A 16,260-nucleotide genomic window follows, 5' to 3' on the forward strand; every position below is an offset into this window, starting at 1 on the left:
TCATTTGTGAACTTTATCGGTGTTTACAAGAAAAATATCTCTCCTTAATAACTCTTTATAAACAATATATTTCACCGTCGAATTCAAAAGAAAATTATTGAATAGATCAGTACTACAAATTTTATAAAATTTCAAAACCATTTAATACTCTATCTAATAACTTCATGCCAAAGAAAGATCCGTAATTTATCTTACATTTGACATCGTCACCACCTTCAACATGAATTTCTGTGTGTACAATATCCTATACATAGCACAAAGGGTTCATATACATCCCAAAAGCAAACTCAACAATTTATCTTACATGTTGTCACCTTAAACATGAATTTATTTATATAATTTTCTACATATATGTTTATGTATCATGTAAGGAATTAACTATTTTTGAATAAGTCCACAATTATAGAAGAAACTAACCCAGTGATGTTACCTGTTGCAGCTGAAAATACTATCTGAAAACTATATTTTGCCAACAAAAATATCCAACGATTCTTTCTATTATTAAGAGGATATCCAACAACACTACCTGGTTTCACACCATTTCCCTCTTTCTTTATCATCTTCACAATGATTGGATCAAAAACACTCGAAAGAATGCTTCCATAATACTCAAAATCATGCTGTTCCGCAATCTCATTCACTTCAAGCCACATTAGAACCAAATCAATTGCATCATTGATCATTTTCTTGTCTTGTGAAGAAAGCTTCATGTTAATCTCCTCATCTTCTATAGCATTTCTCATCTTGATTGCATACTTCTCCAATGCCCTTCTTGCTTCTACCTTTTTCCTATACCTCTTGTCTTCATCTTTGTACTTTTCAGCATCTTTGATCATCCTCTCTATTTCTTCCTTTGAAAGCCTTCCCTTGTCACTTGTTATTTTAACCTTTTTATTGACTCCAAGGGATTTTTCTGTGCTGGAGACATGTAAGATGCCATCATCATCAATTTGAAAGCTGATCTTGATTTGAGGAACACCTACAGGAGCTGGAGGAATTTCCAGCACAAACTTCCCTAGCAAGTTATTCTCCTCAGTTCTTAGCCTCTCTCCCTCATAAACATGGATTAAAATATTGACTTGGTTGTGAAGATGTGTGGTGAACACATGTTGCATGTTTGTAGGGATTATAGTATTCCTAGGAATTATAATCTCCATGATTCCACCATGAGTTTGCAATCCAAGGGACAAAGGAATCACCTCCCTCAATACAAAATCTTCAACCTTTTCACTAAACTCACCACTCAATATAGAAGCATGAACAGCAGCACCATGTGCAACAGCTTCATCTGCATTGATGCTTTTGCATAATTGCTTCCCTTCGAAGAAATCTCTCAACAGTTCTTGCACTTTTACAATCCTTGTAGAGCCACCAACAAGGACAACATCATGAATGCTACTCTTTTCCATCCCACTATCTTTTAAACATTTTTCAACAATCTCCATGCACTTTTTGAAATGATTCTTGTTGAGTTCATCAAACTTCGCACGACTGATCGTTGAGTAGAAATCTATACCTTGATTTAAACTGTCTATCTCAATGGTGGTCTCGGTAGTGGACGAAAGTATCCTCTTTGCTTTCTCGCAAGCGTTCTTTAACTTCCTAACCGATCTTCGGTCTCCACTAATGTCAATCCTATGCTTCCTCAAAAACTCCTTTACAAAATGATTCACTACTGTGTTATCAAAGTCTTGTCCCCCGAGGTGAGTGTCGCCCGCAATGGCCTTAACTTGAATATCACCCTTTTCAATTGTGAGGATGGACACATCCAATGTGCCACCACCTAAGTCAAAAATGAATACATTTCTTCTTCCATGATTAAATGGTTTCATGTGAAGGCCATATGCAATTGCTGCTGCAGTAGGTTCATTGATTATTCGCATAACGTTGAGCCCTGCAATAACACCTGCATCTCTAGTAGACTGGCGTTGTGAGTTATTGAAGTAAGCTGGAACAGTGATAACAACATCCTTTACTATAGATCCAAGGTAAGCTTCTGCAATCTCTCGCATTTTCGCCAATACCATGGATGAGATTTCTTCAGCAGCAAAATGTTTTTCCTCGTCGTTGTAATTGACAACAATCATAGGTTTGTCATTGAGGTCGCCAATTACTTCAAATGGCCATAGTTTCATATCACACTGAACTATGGGGTCGGAGAATTTTCTACCAATTAGCCTCTTTGCATCTACAAACAAACATAAGTTTTGTACATTGTAAGAATAAAGAGACATAAGAAAAGTATGATAAAATGATGGTGTATATGATAGTAAGTAACCACATTGACTAATCTTGCAAGTGTTATATGCATAAAGATGAAAGTGAAGAAGTATCAGAGTGGTTAATGAAGTTTGGTGTTGTTTTTAATTCTGCTGTGAGTTCGATAGGCATATTGACAGATTTGTGAAAACAAATTTTGGTGGACATTGAAGATGAAAGGGATGGCTATGCCAATTGTGATCATCCATCATTTAGTTCCGGTGACATATTTCTTTGTCTGTCTCTTTTCCTTTTCAAATTTTGTAACCCATTTGGTCCCTTGCGTTTTGAGCGATTCTCATTGTATCTTTAACTTCAAATCTCTAAATTTTTTTCAGGTACCAAATATTTCTCTCTTATTAAATGTTGTCGCTTCATACTTTTTCTTTTTAGCAATGGCCAATTTAGGAGAAGAACTTGCAAACATTATAGACATACCTAGTGCTGATTACATAAGTAACGCCTCATCTCACACAAAGGTAGTAGACCCTGAAATAAAAGTTATTTCTACTTTTCCAGATATTCTCCCTCTTGCTAATTTCATAGTCCTTAGTGACAATTCTAAGTCTTTGGTAATGAATTTGTGAATCTCCATTTTGATGGAAACATAGATAATCTTGTATGAAGAGTTAGAGGGGTGATTATGGATTATCCTCTTAACGAAGAAGTTGATCCTAGCACATCCTCTTATGTGTTGCTCGTGGAAGTTCCTAAGTTTGTTGAGGAGTATCGATGTGATCTAAAAGCTTTAGGTCTTGTAATGGTTTGAAACCTAGCAGCAAGGAAGTTAATGAACTTCTTGATTTCCAGGATCATTTTAGAGCTTATGACAAACATTTTATTTTTGTTGACAATGGGGCAGAGATGGTCAAAAGGACCAGCAAGGTATTAATTTAGCCGCCGACACTACTTAGTAATTTTGAGTGGTTATGGAATTGAGCGTTGGAGTATTAACCTTGTAGGTCAGACCCTCATCTAGTGTACTAGAAGCTCAAGTCCACTATTGCGATCGTAGTCCATCGTTCACCAACTAATTCTGATTCCCACATAGAATTGTGGCGCCATGTGTGCGAATCGGCATCTTATTCTCACGTTTTTCACATTCGGCTCATGATTCATTGAATTGGAACTTCCTCGACTTAAAAATCCATATCACTTAAATCTGAACTATATGTCTCTGTTCGTAATCCTTTAGGATTGAAGATTAATATCACCTCTCAAATCTCTATCCACATCCATCAGCAACGGCAGATTCTAAAGCTTCTCGCTTCGTTGCACAACGCAAAGCGTCCGTAACTGCAGCCGCTGCTTCTTAAGTTGCCAAAGATCCATAACTCGTTCCTCAAAATAGTAGCGAAAAAATTCCCCATGAAGTCTCCATCCACACCATCACCTAAAGATCCTGTCCAACCGAGGACATCTCAAGGCGTTTTTCAAACTCTCTTGTTCTTAGGATCTACTCTATAGTTTCAACTTGGCGATCAATCACTTAGGCCTCCGGCTCTGTCGAAGGTATCTAGAACAAAAGCCTTCTTAAGTTTCTATTTTTGCAAGTTTATGTTAGTGTACAAGGTGCTAAAGAATTGTTGAACATCGTCTATAACATGGTTCAACAACATAATTCATAAGTCCTAGAGGATATATTACTCTACCTCAAAGAAAGCTTGCATATCGCAAATGCAAAAAGCAACACAATAAAAAAGGCAATTTCCCATTCAAACACCAAAGAAGCCACAAAAGAAATCAACAATATATCGTTGGGGAATCTGCTTCAAGATTTCCGAGCTATCAAAGAAGTTACAAACATCAAAATCATTCTCTCGTTTCTAAGGGAGGAAGGGGCACTCTCACTCCCCCTAAGGTCTGCCTCCCTCAAAAGGAGGAAGAACCCGAGGAGCGGACTCTGGTCAAGAAGTGAAATAAGCATCCTCTTTCTATCATACTCTGGATAGTTGGATACCAAAATCGGTTGAGAAGTCCCCAAAGCTTCATAGTTATGACATAAAGGATGATCCAGATGAGCATTTGCAATATGTAGAAGGTCGTCTAGACTACTATCATGTTAATAACACTGTGAAGTTTAAGCTCTTGGCGCTAACTCTAACCTAATCAGCTATTATTTCTTCAAATATCTGCTTCACAGAAGCATAGATTAATGGACCGAGTTTTGTGAGAATTTCATTGCTCGCTTCACCAACTAGAAGAGGAAACCTACAACAATAGACGCTCTAGGCAGAATAACCCATGGAAAGAAGGATAGTTTGCGAGCCTATATCGACCGCTTTACAAAAGTAGATATAAAAGTGGGAGTCTTCGACGAAAGCTTGAAGTGTTACATTTTTGAAAATGGCTTAAGGCAGAAGTTGGGGGTGTACGGAATCCCTCAAATTGAAAGAGATAATGAAAAGGGATCATTCCTTTATTAATTATGAGGAGAAACTCATTGCCCTTGGGGACAACCGAGCACCGACAAACACAAGTTCCAACCGCTCATCAGGGACGAAATTCAATCGGAGCAAAGAGGAAGACGACCACCAGACCTAAGGCCGATTTGACAGATACACTCTGTTTAGGGATAAAATACTGAATGAATGTGCTAACACAGAGTTTAGGAAGGCAAGGATAAAGATTCCTTTCTTGTTTATTGAATTCTCTTTGTCCTACAAGTCAAAGGGTTGTCGTTTCCATAAAAGTCAAGACCATCACACCAACTAATGTATCCAGCTAAAGGATGCAATCAAAGGGTTGGTCAAGAAAAGCCATATTTTCGAGTATACAAAAGACGACAAGAGGGACCAAGATGAATCCCCAAAGAGCAAGCAGTCTACGGCCACGATAATTACTGTTGTGACCGGGAGTAGGAAAGCAAGTAGAAAAAAGAAGAGATGCATAAATGGAAGCACTAGCACATTCATTTCATCACAGGAAACTTAGTTACAAATGCCTTGCTACGCCAATGTGGCGATGGAGAATTACGTATATTAATATTTTACCCACTGTGGAAGCAAGATAAGTCAATTCAGAGAGAATTAGAACAAGATAGGGTGGTGCAAAATATTAATATATGTAAACAAGATAAGTCAATTCAAGAGAGATGAAGAACAAGATAGGGTGGTGCAAAATATTGTACAAAGTATGTTGGCAAATTACCGCACTTCATTGATTAGAGGCAGTAGCACTAGAGTAGTGTGACAGGGATGAGGTGGCAAGGTGCTCAAGCACTTGAAATTCAATCTCTAGCGGTAACATGGGGATATTAAGCACTATGCAAATCTACAATATAAGAAAATTAACTGCTACGGATCCTTGGGTGGAATAGGCACCTTACTGCTCTGGAAAATACCGATTTGCCCTCCTGCTTCCATATTGTTCCACGTGGACAACTTACTTGCAAAGCTTCCCAATTTACTTCATGGAATCACGTTTCTCTCTCATTTTTTCTCTTTCACGTTTCTCTTTCTCTTACTTTTTCTCTTTTTCTCTCTTTTTCTCTTTCTCTCTACAGAAGGGTTGTTCTTCCTCTTCTTCAATCTTCTCCATCTTCCTCTTCCTCGATCTTCTCCATAAATCTTCTTCCTCTTATCTCTCTTCCTTCTATTTGTTATTCTCTTTCTCTATCGTTGAGATGAAACTCTGATTTCTGATTATGTAAGCGATGCACAAAATTAGGGTTTCAAAAATCTTATTTAGCCTAAAAGAAGAAACACAAAATCAAAACTTTGGTGAAAACACTGGTATCCCTTTTTGTATTCTACCATGGTGAGTTTCGATTTCGTAACTTGTGTGAAAGAACAATCAAAGCATTCATCGGAACAATAGGCTATGGTGATACTGAATACTGAAAAATTGTTTATTTGTGATTCATTTTTATAAAAACTGAATGTTTGTTTATTTGCTGTTATTGTTGTTGTTTTTGTTTTTGGTGGTGTGTTTAGGGAAGCAAAATGAGAAGAACTTGCTGAGTTTGAAGGGTTTGTTTTGTGATGAAGTTTCTTACTTTTTGTCATTTTAAGAAGATTGAATCTGATATGAAACTTTTGATTTTTGATTTTTTTTCTCTGCAAAATTTTGGAGAGTTAGAGGAGCTTTCTATTTTTTAATGCCAAATTCTAGAAAAAAAATATAATCTGAATCATAAATCACTAAAGTATTTTATAGAAATCTGATGTTACAAGAGGTATAATAAAATTGCAATCTTTTGATATCTTAGTAAAAATTGGTTTCTTTTAATATCAGAAAGCACACCTGTGTCCTTTGATTTGTGAATTTATACTGATTTTTTATTCCTTTCAGCTGAGGATTGTTGAAGTCTAATGTAGTGATTGAAGCATTTCAAGATAGGGCTTCTAGGATGAATGTTGTTGTTGCTCAAAATCTAAGCAAGTTCACTAATCTTGAATACGGTAAATGATTCAATATATCATATATTGTTTGAATCACAAGCTATATTGACCAGTCCTGTTTTGCAACTTTTTGTACTTTCCGTTAGTATAGGCATGTGTTGTTTTATCAATATAATTTGTGCGACATGTCCGATATTATTGTTATTTGCTAATGGTTTTTCTCACCGTAGGTTTTCAAGAACTCTCGGCTGACTTAGTTGAGGCAGCAGCCGCTCACTGCCAGTTAATTGTTGTTTCCAAGTAAGTTTCTACTGAATTTACATGTCATTGCTTGTAATTAATTTGTTGCTGATTTTTACTCTCGCGAGCTTCATGTTCTCTATATACTTCTTATTCGGTTACTTCATGTTCTTTATATACTTCTTATTCGGTTACTTCATCATCAGTTGTTCAGAGTTTGAGAAGTTCGGCTGAATTGACTAGGTTTCAGGTAACGGGTTTAATAATTTTCAGACTTTGTGAACACTGTCATTTGATCATTTGACAACAATGCGACTTTAGCTACGCTTTTAACTATAAATTATTTTGGAACTATGATCTATAGCCAGTCTTTACTACACGTTATATTTATAACAAGTCTTTAATCACTATTTCTATATTAACTGATCACTATTTCTATATTAACTGAACGAAAATTCTGCAGGTAGCTACTCGTGGAGGTGGTTTATCAACTATCATTGTTGTTAGTTTGGCTGTAACTGGTATAGAAGTCCTTTATTACCATCAAGATTGAAGCATGTTCCTAGGTATTAATTTTACCATACTTTCATATTTTCATGTTAAATTGGTTTAAATGTTGGTCACCAATAATATTGTTCAATTACAATTAGTCATCGAAGATTCGATTTCGATAGAGTTTTATAATTAGTTTATTGAGTGATGCTTTTCCACCCCGTATGGTTCTTCTGTTTCGTATAATGTTAAAGTGGTTACATATGGATTGTAAATTAACAATGAATTGTTAATTTGAATCTAATCCAACCGTTATTGGAATAAAATTGTTTACCATTTGATTTGATGTAATTTTGTTATGTTTATTTCGAATCGGTAATCTACGAGCTACTTGAGAACCTATCACTTATCCTTACATATTTGTTTTCTTAGGTGTATTTGAATCATTCGTGGGTGCAGGTTTACAGCGTCAGTTGCAGGGACCTGTCCACCGTACGATCTCGAGGTTCCACCGTAAGTTAAATTGGTAAGTATAGATCGGTAATATTTCTGTTTAATGTTTAGTGGCTTTCACTTTTCAGGTTCAATATTTCTTTGTTGGTGTAAAGGTATTGTTCCATCTACTTGGCGATCCTAGAACTCACGACGATACCTCTACCCGTATGAACATTATTGGATGTCACACGATTCTGTTAGAAATATGATGCTCATAGTGTCGGTGTCGTTCTCCTGTTGGCGGTGAAGTGAGCGATACTGAACATTCAAGAGAAGTGTCTTCATTAAACCAAACCTGCCTGCTGTCAACATTCATGAAAATAACACTTAGGATCGTATGTCCATCGCCCAAGTCCAACTCTTATGGTGCAGTCGTAGCATATATAGTTCGTTGTCTACTGTCAAAATCGTGAAATGGCGATCAGACATGTAAGTTTGGTTTGAACCTATAACTTCTAAGGTGCATTGTTAGTCTTAATCGTGAAATGAGCGTTTTCAGAATGTTGTTCGTAATTCGTAATACAAATATGTTTAAACTGTTTTAAACGGTAATTTGTAATACAACTATGTTTAAAATATTTTAAATCGTACAAATATTGAGTGTTTATGAGTTTAGTGTCCGGGTTACCGAAGGGGGTATTTAAACAAATGTTAGTGTGTATTTTTATTTATTTTTCAATCTTCTATATTTGTTATGTTGATTTGCATTATTTACTCAAAATGTCATATGAGTTGTTCTGATTCTAACGGATCTCTTTGCATTCCAGGGAAATTAGTTTATGCACGGTAGCTGTTTGTATTAAGGTCGTAGAGATTTCAAAAATGAAAACTATGATGGCAGTGCATAAATCATGGACTACAAACTTGGTTTATCAGTAAATACTCCACATGATATTAGAAACCTTAATATAATATGTTTTGAATTTGATTTATTTTATATGGTTATATGTTATTTTAATTAACTATAACTTCCATCATTAACATGTTTATGCAACTAAACTTTTTAGACAACATATACAAGCTTTAGGACTCTGATCAATAAGCTTTAGAACTCCTAAATCAGTTCTAGAATCCACATGATATTTTAATTTATTAATTAATATATGTCACCATTTGTAGGGCATTACTTTTTAAGCTTTCGTTGATTTTTTCCTAAACAGGTTCTTGTAGTATACTGATTGACACACTAAAACTCATCCTAATTAGTTATAATCTGCTACATTACGTTTGATTTTTATAGTCTTGAAGGAAAAATAATTCATGGTTGCTACTTCAAAACTCAATACATTCTGAATTGATTTTTCCAATACTAATTCCTTAACGTATCTTACAGATGCTCCAGCATGGGTGGTTGGTTCCTTCGCGCCTATTATCTATGGAATAGTGTTGGTGTCTGCAACAGAGGCCTCTGGTTTTGGTTTCTGATTTCGGGGTTGAATTTGTATAGTTCTTCTTCTGTTGCTTCGTCATCAGTTGTTCAGAGTTTATATTGTTCGGCTGAATTGACTAGATTTCTGAGGTAACGGGTTTAGCAATTTTTAGACTTTGTGAACACTTTCATTTGATCATTTGACAACAATGACATTGTAGCTATGCTTTTAACTATAAATTATTTTGGAACTGTAATACTGAAAAATTGTTTATTTGTGATTCATTTTTATAAAAACTAAATCTTTGTTTATTTCCTTGATGTTATTGTTGCTTGCTCAGATTGAAGGGTTTTTTTTTATGGAGTTTCTTACTTATTTTGTCATTTGAATATTTGAAGGGTTTATTTTGTATAGTTCTTCTTCAGTTCCTTCGTCGTCGATTGTTCAGAGTTTGTATGGTTCGTCAATGTCATTAGTTTGTAATGGTCTGCAACGACATCGGAACAAGATATGATAGCAGTTAGGGTTGCAATGGAAAGATCTCATTGTCGACACCAAACATCAAAGATAAGTGGTCCTCATTAATTGTTCTTGCTTATAATTCAAAATTGTGCTTTGCTGCTATTATTGCAGATAATCACAGTCATATACGGCGGATGCTACTAATTGTAATACAACTAATAGAAGTTTCTGGTATTGAATTTAGGTTTTCGCGCTACTATTAAGGCCGAACAAAGTTCACAAAATCAGAATCTACTGGAATTTCTACCATTGGGGCATCAGATATGCAACAATCACCATCAGCATCATCAACATCTTTAAAGGGTTCCATGCATTGGAGGTGTTTGGCATCCTCCTATATTAAGCAATGAGTTTTCAGTGTGCAGATAAACCTAAATGTCTGAATTTAATATGAACCAAAAACAACAGAAGCATTTTGTTTTGCTTCATGGTGTTTGTGTTGGAGCTTGGTGTTGCTACAAGCTTAAGCCACAATTAGAATCTATTAGTCACAAAGTCACGGCACTTGACCTTGCAGCTTGTGGCATCAATACAAAAAAAAAATGATGTTCATACTTTTGCTGAATATTCTAATCCCTTGATAGAGTTTTTAGCATCACTTGATCCAAATGAAAAAGTGGTTTTTGTGGGTCATAGCTTTGGTGGAATGAGTATAGCTCTTGCAATGGAAAAATTCCCAGAAAAAGTTAGTATTGGAATTTTTATAGCAGCTTTTATTCTGGATATCCTACATCAATCATTATATGTACTTCAACAGGTGCAGATTTATTATTCATATATTAATTATTCCGGTTTACTTTATCTAAACCTATCAAGTAACAAATGATTTGGTGAATATGGATAGTATATTGAGAGATATCCCCTGACTGAATGCCTAGAGAGTGAGTTTTCATTTGATGGAAGTTAAAGAGAAGACTAGAGTTCAACCTTCAAAGTCTGGCCATAATAATATTTGTTTGCTTTTTTAGGAAAAGATATTAGTTTTCTTTTTCAGTAAAAGATATTTAGAGCAAGTAAGGATGAAGTTTGTTACTTCTTTGTAATTTTATTTCTATTATGAACTCAGAAGGGAGTTTTTATATTTATAGTCTATTGAGAAACTGAATTGCAGGGTAGTTGTTAGTTTGATATTGATATTGTTCTACTAAATGCTGAATTTGCATGCAAGAAACTATGTATCAGCTGTCAAATCTGTCCTGTGAGTCAAGGTTGAAAATTTAACTTCAGCCTCTTCCATGTGAATTTTACTATTTATGGAGGGAGAGTACTTTCTCAAACACATCATTCTATAGAAGTTGATGTGCATTATAGTTCACCATAAGTAGTCATTGCAATATAAACCATACATTATAAAATTATTTTAATCATATTAATAGATGAAATAATTATCTTTCCAGTATTAATCTCCAAGTTATTTTTTTAATATATCTCTATACCTTTGTTTTAAATTATAAAAAAAATATATTAAAAGTATAGAAAGAAAGAGGTATACATATAAGACCATTTAACATGATAAAGTTTATATAGGAATTTGATTACAAAATCCTAAGAACTATATAAACTCATTATGGAATTTGATTTTGGGTTTAATTTTGGATTTAACATGATAAAGTTTAAATAGGAATTTGATTTGGGGTTTAATTTTGACGATTTATACATAAAACCATGATTACAATACTAATTATAATTTATGAGATTATAAATTTAAATAATATTTGGGTTTAATTTTTTATAGTTTATTTAATTTTCTTCTTCTTCTTCATATTATGTAAATGATACATAAACAAAAATAATATTTGTATGCGAAAAATTTTTTTTATTGATCTAAATATTTTTACGGGTACCAGATATTTTTCTATACATTCAATTATTATTTTTCACGGGTACCAGGCATTTTTCTATACATTCAATTTTTTTTTCACGGGTACTAGACATTTTTCTATATATTCAATTATTATTTTTTCACAGATACCATATATTTTTCTATTAAAAAATATAAATCTGAAACAAATACCAGATATTTTTCTATACATTCCATTATTATTTGTTCACGGGTACCAGACATATACATTCAATTATTACTTTTTCACGGGTACCAGACATTTTTCTATATATTCAATTATTATTTTTTCACGGATACAATATATTTTTCTGTTAAAAAATATAAATCTGAAACAAATACCAGACATTTTTCTATACATTCAATTATTATTTTTTCAAGGGTACCAGACATTTTTCTATACATTCAATTGTTATTTTTTAATAGGTATCCAACATTTTTCTATTAAAAAAATATACATCTAAAACAAATGCGCGTCCCATATCAGAACCCGTGCGAACGCACGGGTTTGTTACTAGTTTTCATAGAGACAATATTAATTACTCAACAAGTCTTGATTATTAAGAAGACTAGAGACTATTCTTCTAGCGATTTAGTAAGACTTGATCAAAATTACACAATTAATTTCAAGGCTTTATTAGTAGTTTTATCTTACAAAATATGTTGTGCTTAATGTATTTAATTATAACTTTTTATTGTAACTTATGTATTTAGTTTAATAGTAAGAATATTGTCTTTTATACGTATTTCGTAAATTTTTAAAAGTATCAACGTTATCGAATAAATCCAAACAAACTTGTTTTTCATCAATTTGTTTTAATTGAATTTTTGTACAAAAATTATAAAAATCAAATCAATTACTTTTAATTTGGTTAGAGAAAATAAATGCGACTCATTACACCCCATGTATCTAAGAAAAAGTTGTTAAACAATATGACAATATCATTGTATTACACAAGTTTATTTTATTCTCTTATTCTCTTTTTTATTTATGTAAAATTTTGTGTATTTGATCAATATAATAGTTGTTTTATAGTTGTTCCTACAGTAACTTGTTTCGCATCAAATATACATAATAAAAAATTTATAAATAAAATACCTTCAATAGACTAAAGTATATATTGTATGAAAAACAAATAGATCTTTCTATTACTTCCTTAATTTTGAATGGATTGAGAAGAAAGAATGTGCATATGAATGGAAAATAATAAGTTGAAATAATCAAATTTAGAAGCTTTTACCAAAGACAATGTTGGTTGGATTGCAAGTAACCATGTTGAAAGCAGGATCACCAATCATCCTTTGAGAGTCAGTAAATGCAACATAAGAAGGTGTTGTTCTATTCCCTTGATCATTCACTATGATCTCTATCTGATCATGTCTCCACACAGCAACACAAGAATAGGTTGTTCCTAGGTCAATTCCTATTGCAACTTTCTTACCATTTCCTGCCATTTTTTCTCTCAAGTCAACCCTAATTATGAGAAGGAATAGAAATGATGAGAGTAAACCGTCGCTTGTTTGTTTTCTTAAATAATAATTTGAGTCAAGTTGGTGATTGACTTGTTAAAATTATTATATCTTTATATTTTCTTTGTCATTGTGGATCAATTATATGGTTATATTTTTTGTCCATCTCTTTCATATATGTATATAACAAGTGCAGCTTAGTTTAAGAAGAAAAAAAAACAATTCAACGAAGACTTTTTCAGTTTGAGTAAGAAACTGTACGTTTATTCCTAAAATATTTAGTTGATCTTTTTATATTTATTAAAGGGAACATGATCTTCCTTAGAGAAATACCTAAAGTAACCAACATTTTAACTATAATATCTCAAAATATCCCAGTTTCAAAAAAAAAATATCTGAAAGGGATGCACCAAATCAATTGATGTCTGGTGTTTAAATATTGTTTATATTTATTATTTATGTAATTTTTTTTTAGTTTATCACCACCGGTTTCGACCTACTTAGTAGATCGATCAATCCGGCTCGTGTTACGGAAACACGTGCACTGGTCAAACGTTATTTCTGCCAAAAATCGAATTGATATTTATGTAATATTTAATTAATATATAAGTTTTGATATTAAATTTAAATAGAACGCACCAATTGTATTGGAACGTATATGTGACAAAATTTTATATAAGACGTTTTGTGAATCATTCCTCACGCTTCCTCTAATTTGTTCATTTGTTAGCATGAGTATTGTTAATAGTGTTATTGATTCGACAACCAAACCTCCTATTAAGATTTATTTTCTGTTTGATTGGAATTTCAAGCAGTTTGAGATTTGCTTGAACCATTAGTTACACAAAGAGCTTAGAAAAAATGTCAGAAGAATAGACGTGCTTTGTTGTACCCAAAATTTGTCCTCCTAATTTTATTTTTGTTTAGCTTATGCTTCTCATCTCATATGCATACACTCCCTTGAGTCATTTGCATAGCATGCATTCATACAATTAAGCACCTTAGTTCAAAAAGGATTTTAAGGTATGGGATCAAGAAATTTCGGATAATTTCGGTTTTCCCTATTCAAAGGTGATCCATTTGGCTACTACACTCATGTTGATGTACATTGTCATACCATTCATATATTTTGCAAATGCCATGTTATGTCAAATAAGTGTAATGGCCTAGCGGATAAAGAAGTGAGTGTAAGGAGTTACATGTGTGAAAAGACTCGAGTTTGAATCCTATGTCCTTCCATATTTTTGCTCTATTTTTCACTTTTATCATATTTTTCAATTATTAGAATTTTAAAATTTTATTATTATAGTTCTTAATTTTATAATTAAATTTTTTTGTTAATTTTAGTCTTATTAATTATTATGATTATTTTTTATCCTTTAACATTGTCATCAACACATCAGTTATAGTCCCAAATTGGTAAACAATCAAACCTCTTCATCACTTTCAAAATTTACGCGACAAAACCATCCAACTTTCCAAAACAACCACAAGACACAAATCTTCAAGAATTGAAAGAAATTAACATGGTAGACAAAGCTCATTATATCAGTTAATTTGCTTGTTCAATACCATTTGGCATGGTTTTAAAATTATAAGAATAGAGGGAGAGAAGAACCAAAGGGGGAGAGAGCCAAAACACAACACGTAAAAAAAATCTTCACCACTTTCATACACTCATCATTCATACTCCTTTCATTACAAATCATAAACTCATACACCATAACTTACTATCAAATTTCAAATCTTTCACGAAACCCGCAAAAAAACTTCTTCAATCCAAATCAAAACAATAACACCATCATAATTTTTTTCTTTGTGTCAACCAAATCTAAGCATTTTTCTTTATGTAAACATAAGAACTAATTAACAACATAACATGTAAAATGCTATAACATCATTACTACGATTTGTATCAAGTTTTTTTCAGGAAATTTCAACAACACAACAGAGCAAAACCGACGATCTCACACAAAGACCGCCATCAACGGCCAGACACCGTGCACGCGCCCACATCCGCTTTCACCATCATATTTGTTGTTCTCTAGTATTTTTTGTAATTGTTTGTAATATTTGTTTATATTAGTTTTAATTCTTATTTGTTTAATATAAAAAAACTCAAAACACAAAAAAGATATATATTATTATAGTAGAATATTTAGATTTTCTTCTTATATCAAAAATACCAAAAACATGCTTAGATAGATTTTATTTTTTCACTATTATTAAAAACTCTAAAAATAGGTTAGTTTAATTTTCTATAAAAATACTAAAAAAAATGTTTTTTAATTTTAATTTCTTTTTAGATTTTATTATGCTTAACTCTAGATTTTCCTTTAGTTAATCTTGATTAATGTTTGTTAATATTTTTATGCATCATTATACATATATTTGTTGCTAACGTTTTCTTGTTTTTTGTGAGGCATTATTATCATTGAGGCTTTTTGAACTTTATGGACATTCACCATTTTTTTAATTTTCGTATATATTATCTTTTATGTTCGCTTTAATTTTCATTTGGGTTTGTAATAATTCATAGTAAGTTTCATCCCCATTCATTTAAATTTGTAATTCCCCCATCCCGAAGCCATGTAATAGCGTATGTTTATTTTCTCTCCATTTTATTTCTCGCGTTTTATATTTTTGTAAATTTGTATATATTTAACTACTAGTTTAATTAGGCTTGTATGGCAAGAATAAAAACAAAACGCTAGAATAACCATAGCAACCAAGATAAAATAGCTGTAATTGACACACTTTTCGCACATACACCTCTAGGGTAATCTCCCTTGTTGCCTTACGATTAGATTGGTCATGTCTCTCGAACGTAGGGATACTTTAGCAAAAGACGCTTATGTTGAATGCAGTATAGGGCAAGCAACAAACAAGATTTGGAAATATTGATCCGGGAATTATCGTCCTCAGAGATGGAGAGATGCCATTCAATAGTTTATATAGTTTCGAGCTTGGGTTTGAATGAAAAAAAAGTAAATAAAGATATAGACAGGAAAAGAATATATACATTCTTAGAAGAGAAATAACTTATCAGGAATGTAAATATATTCACTCTTCACAAACATACACTTACCAACCCGTTACACTCAACCTACGATACTCATCTATGTCATCACGTATCTCTCACATAAGCGTCCATCTCTGGAGCACAAACGAGATCATCTCACAACTAAGGTTATCTCTAACGCGAAGTCGCGAGAACATCCATATTCTC

The 16,260-nt window shown here is 32.9% G+C and overlaps 1 protein-coding gene and 1 long non-coding RNA gene across 2 annotated transcripts; one reads left to right on the plus strand and one right to left on the minus strand.

Annotated features, from left to right (window-relative positions):
- Window positions 1-222: 222 nt before the first annotated feature.
- Window positions 223-13,016, minus strand: LOC131653008 (heat shock 70 kDa protein 18-like). The gene is made up of 2 exons (XM_058923025.1): window positions 12,803-13,016; window positions 223-2,188 (listed from the first exon to the last, which is right to left on the minus strand). The coding sequence occupies exons 1-2, from the start codon at window positions 13,014-13,016 to the stop codon at window positions 375-377; spliced, it is 2,028 nt and encodes a 675-aa protein (XP_058779008.1). The 3' UTR covers window positions 223-374.
- LOC131653009 (uncharacterized) lies at window positions 5,607-7,512 on the plus strand. The gene is made up of 5 exons (XR_009298925.1): window positions 5,607-6,018; window positions 6,553-6,662; window positions 6,833-6,902; window positions 7,049-7,092; window positions 7,306-7,512. It is a non-coding gene; the product is annotated as an uncharacterized LOC131653009 (long non-coding RNA).
- Window positions 13,017-16,260: the final 3,244 nt, after the last annotated feature.

The sequence above is a fragment of the Vicia villosa genome, linkage group LG2 (genome assembly GCF_029867415.1).
Source record: "Vicia villosa cultivar HV-30 ecotype Madison, WI linkage group LG2, Vvil1.0, whole genome shotgun sequence".
In the NCBI taxonomy this organism is placed as follows: domain Eukaryota; kingdom Viridiplantae; phylum Streptophyta; class Magnoliopsida; order Fabales; family Fabaceae; genus Vicia; species Vicia villosa.

What these genes read in the sequence shown, in the direction of transcription:
- LOC131653008 (XM_058923025.1), bottom strand. Translation starts at nt 13,016, where the DNA reads ATGGCAGGAAATGGTAAGAAAGTTGCAATAGGAATTGACCTAGGAACA. An exon ending in TCCAACCAACATTGTCTTTG is followed by an intron (nt 2,189 to 12,802) that starts GTAAAAGCTTCT and finishes GTTTGTTTGTAG; the next exon opens with ATGCAAAGAGGCTAATTGGT.